Source organism: Pygoscelis adeliae, unplaced genomic scaffold (genome assembly GCF_000699105.1).
Source record: "Pygoscelis adeliae isolate BGI_AS28 unplaced genomic scaffold, ASM69910v1 Scaffold1050, whole genome shotgun sequence".
Taxonomy (NCBI): Eukaryota; Metazoa; Chordata; class Aves; order Sphenisciformes; family Spheniscidae; genus Pygoscelis; species Pygoscelis adeliae.
Genome location: NW_008823897.1, coordinates 5,531 through 9,741, shown reverse-complemented (window position 1 = coordinate 9,741; position 4,211 = coordinate 5,531). Strand labels below are relative to the sequence as shown.

The 4,211-nt window shown below is 62.0% G+C and overlaps 1 protein-coding gene across 1 annotated transcript in view; it reads right to left on the bottom strand.

The window, feature by feature from the left end:
- The window catches only part of MED24 (mediator complex subunit 24), a 16,434-nt gene that overhangs the window by 10,064 nt on the left and 2,159 nt on the right, over window positions 1-4,211 (bottom strand). Inside the window, 6 exon segments of the mRNA XM_009334988.1 lie at window positions 191-274; window positions 977-1,090; window positions 1,341-1,491; window positions 2,017-2,128; window positions 2,695-2,918; window positions 4,086-4,159. Of these exon segments, the coding sequence (XP_009333263.1) occupies window positions 191-274; window positions 977-1,090; window positions 1,341-1,491; window positions 2,017-2,128; window positions 2,695-2,918; window positions 4,086-4,159 (759 nt within the window).

The window sequence follows — 4,211 nt, the reverse complement described above, 5'->3', positions numbered from 1 at the left end:
CCCTGCACAAAGCCAAGCACTCAGCTCGGAGCGCTGCCAACACAAGCCCACCTTCCCCTCCCGTGCTGCCTTGTCCGTTAGAGGAAGGTTGTTGGGACATAGCCCGTTTCCTACCCCAGCCACCCCCGCGCAAATTTGGCCAGGCACCAGCACCATCACGACAAACACAGCTCACTTGTGCACACAACACGGCAAACAGCTCCAATCAACAGCCCTCGAGACTCACCTTCTCCCCTTGGGGATACTTCTTGAGTTTAACCAGGACCTGGGGGATCTGAAAGACACGGGGCACAGATGTGACCGACAGAGGCAGACCCCATTCTGCACTCAGGACCTCCCAGCAACACAGGCAGCAGGAGCCCACATGAAACACGCCTGCAAGCAGCTGCTCCCCCAGCCCCGGGGAAAGGAGCATTTCTGGAGCAGCCCGTGTGCCCAGGAGACTTTGTCCCCCCGCCTCCCCTCTGCAGGGTCCTTCCACCGTCACAGGGAGCCGCAGAGCATGGCCACCTCTCAACAGCCAGGCAGAGGACTGAGGCTGCGGAGGAGCCCAGTGCAGGCCAGAGCGTGTGTCAGGCCTGAAATTACACACAGATCCCTTTTGTCTGGTACAAAGAAAGGAGGTGAAGCAGACTGCTCGGGGGCTGCCCACCGCTGAGCTGTGGGAGCGCAGGCCCCAAAGCTGCTGTGGCATCCTTCAAAGGCCACGATTTCCCACACAACATCCCAGGAAAGCCACTCTGCAAAATAAAGTGGGGCTGGGCGGAGAAGAAGCCCTGGACAGCAAAGCTGATGCTCAGTGGGTTGCAGGAGGGCTGCTGTGGGCTCAGCCGGGGCATGGGGGGACCCCAGGGGCCTGCTACGGGACAGAACTAATTGGTCTGCCAGCATTCGGTGCTTGGCAGGGGCCAGGCGTGCGGGGAAAAGGCAGCGGCAGGCCCCGGCCCCGGGCGCTTGCGGCAGGGCTGGGCCCTACCTTCAGGAAGGTGAAGGCTGTCCACTTCAGCTCCTCCGTGCCCTCCGGGGACTCGATGAGGCCCACAAAACAGGCCTTCCAGATCTCCAGCACAAAGAGCGGGGAGGGGATGCGCTGCGGGGCACAACAGACAAAACCCTCCAGTGCTGGAAAGGCAATAAAGTGACTCCCCCAACCACAGCCAAACCCTGACCCCCCTGCGAAGGTGTTGATGGGCTCACGCTGCTCCCTGCAGCTGCGCCCACCCCCTTGGACCAGGAGCAAGACCAGCACAGGGAGGTACACAGCACAGAGCTGCAGCGAGGCCCTGGTCCCGCAGCCCCCAGGCCACCCTGAGCAGCAGAACAAGGTGCCACTTCTGTACCTGCATCCTCTTCACCATCATCAGCTGCTCCACCAGTGGCTGGGTCTCTCCTGTGAGGTTCATGGTCCCCTCCAGCAGCACCACGGCATGCACGGTGGGGAAGCCGGTCTTGTTCAGCTGCTCGGAGTGAACTGAGAGCATGGTGGGGATGCTGGGTGGGAGACAACAGCACAGGGTCACTGGAGCCTTGCAGGGACGGATCCTTGCTTCTCCTGTCCCATCCTCCCTTCCCGGCCAAGCCCCTGACCTTTGCTGTCCTGCATCTCTCTGGGGCAGGACAGCTTGTAGCTCCTGTGCCCTGCAGAGGAGCCCTTGGGCACAGCCAAGCCCCCGCGCTACAGCCCAGGCCCTGGGAGCAGCTCCGGGGGGATCCAGAGCAGGACCGGCAGCTCTGGTGTGGCCAGAGCAGCTGAGGGATGGCGAGAGGCCCCAGGGCCGCCAGCGGAGCAACCCCTGGGTAAGACTCCTTTGCAGCAAGTCACCACTAGCCCTGTCCCCTCTCCTACCCCAGGGCCTCTCGCCAGCCCCAGTCTGCTGCTGGTGCAGGGTTCCAAGCCGAGAAGGGACAGGAAAGCAGGGAGCCAGCGTGGAGGGAGGCAGGAGGCTCTCAGCCCCCAGAGCAGGGCTCAGACCCGTTTTACCCTCCGAGCCCGCAGAAACAGCGGTGCAAAGCTACCTCTTGATGAGGGAGATGCAGTCATCAGCCTGGCTTCGCAGCGGGGAGTTGCTGAGGCTGTTCAGGCTCTCCCCCAGCTTGACGAGGGACTGCTCCACAGTGCTCCAGGAGGCTGGGGAGGGAGGGCAGGCGTTCAGTGGAGGGGACAGTGACAGGCTGAGAAGCCAGGCAGGCTGCCTCCAAGGCCCACGGCAGCATAGAGGGCCTGCTGAGGCTGGGGCTCCCCACCGGGCCCCGTGGTGAGCAGAAGTCGGCACACCTCTGTGACCTCAGGGGATGGAGCTCCTGCCTCAGGCTCAGCCTGGCACAGCCTCTTGGCCAGACGCAGGCACCAACCGAAAGTGCAGGGCTGTGCCAAGCACGCTGGCGGAGCACAGGGCCTGCCACGCGCCCAGGAACAGCTCACGCAGCCTTCACATTAATTCTGCTCCTCTTCCAAGGGCAGCATGGAGGGGAGGGGGGGCAGAGGGTGGCACGGAGCCAGGGAGGAGACGGTTACAGCAACAGGGCTGGAAGATGGATGGGCTTGGAGCCGCAGGGACAATGCGGCAGGAGCCAGGCAGGGGGAAGGGAGAGGTGGCAATGACATCTCCCCAGGGCAACCAGCGACTTGGAGGAAGCCCTGGCAGCAGCCATAGGCAGAGCGTGCCGTGGGGCAGGGCAGGGGCAGCGACATACACGTCTCCTCCAGCTTCGCGATGTGGATCAGGGCGCGGTTCTTGGCGCTGCCGAGCATCTTCTCCAGCCGCTCCAGACACATCTTCAGCTGGCTCTCAGCTGCCACCTGCTCCAGCGTCTCCTTCACCTTGTCGGCGTAGAAGGCCGCGCAGCGCAGGAGCCAGTTGAGGGCACTCATCAGCGCCCGGCAGAGGCCGATGCACTCCTCTGCTTTGCCGTGGCAGCTGGGAAGGGGAGAGAAATGGGACCGTGCTCACCGTTTCCCACCCCAGGGAAACCGAGGCACAGGCAGGGGGCAGCCTGGGGATCCAAACCCACATCCCGTGCTCCCAGCCCAGCGTGCCCGCTGGCTCCTGGCTCCTCTGCCGCAGATCCCAACCTGCTCAACCCACGAGCATCCCCGCTGTGCCAGGGGAAATAAAATCTCCCCAGTGCAGCCTCCTCTCTGGCCACTCTACTACAGGGAAACTTTCCAAGCCTCTAATCAAATTATCTTGCTAAGAGAGGCTCAGCATTGATCAATGTGCTGCGAGAGGTGAACGCTTTCCTCTCCTGATGCACAAATCATTGGGGCCAGAAGTTTTGATCGAATTAAGCAGAGGATCAGATTAGGCAGGGACCGGATTAAGTGGCCGGCTCTGCAGTTGGCCAGCAACAGCTCCTTGTCAACATCTGTGACTGATGCATATTCATTGCTGCTGCTTCATTGCATGTAATTGAAGAGCTGCTACCTTCAGCCTTCCTCCTCCCGCTGCCCCCCGCCGCATGCTCTCCGCTCCAGCCTCCCAGAAGAGGCTGTCAGGGGTTAACAGGAAGATTTCTGAGCTTTCTAAAAAAGTTTTTGTGGCCTGAATGGTCTGGACTCCCCTGGGTCCTGCAACACCAGCGGAAGAGCACGAAGCAAAACAAGGCAGCTGCCTGGAACGCCTGGGACAGAGCAGGCAGGACTGCGACCACTGCTAGACAGGGACAGACAGGGACACGTAGCCGGGGCCCTGGGAAGCTGCAGAGGCTACACAAGAGAAACGAAACGCTCCGAGGGGACAGACACCCTCAGACCACAGGGCTTACGCCCAGCCCTATCTACCTGATAGGCAGGAATATCACGGCAGAGGCGTTTATCCCAGAAGAGGTGGGTTTCTTGCAGCTTCCCACAAAGCTGGTGGGTTTTGGACTCCCTCTGCTCTCTCCATGCTGGCACTCGCGTGGGAGCCCAGCCTGAGGCAGCCGGAGGGGGACAGCAACTCAGGAATGGACACGGAGCTGGAGGGGGAACCTGCCTCCCTCTGCCACGGCAAATATCCTGGGCTCAGCCGGGCCCCACCGGCTCCCGGACCGCCCACGGTACAGCCTGGGGCCGAGGCGGCAGGGCTGGAAGGGCCACACCATACCTGAGGCGGTCGCAGAACATGTCCATGATCTCCAACAGCGACTGGACACACAGGTCCCGGGAGAAGTCGTCAAACTAGAGCAGGAGAACAAGGAAGGATTTCAGATGGGGGCTGCAGGGCTCCAGC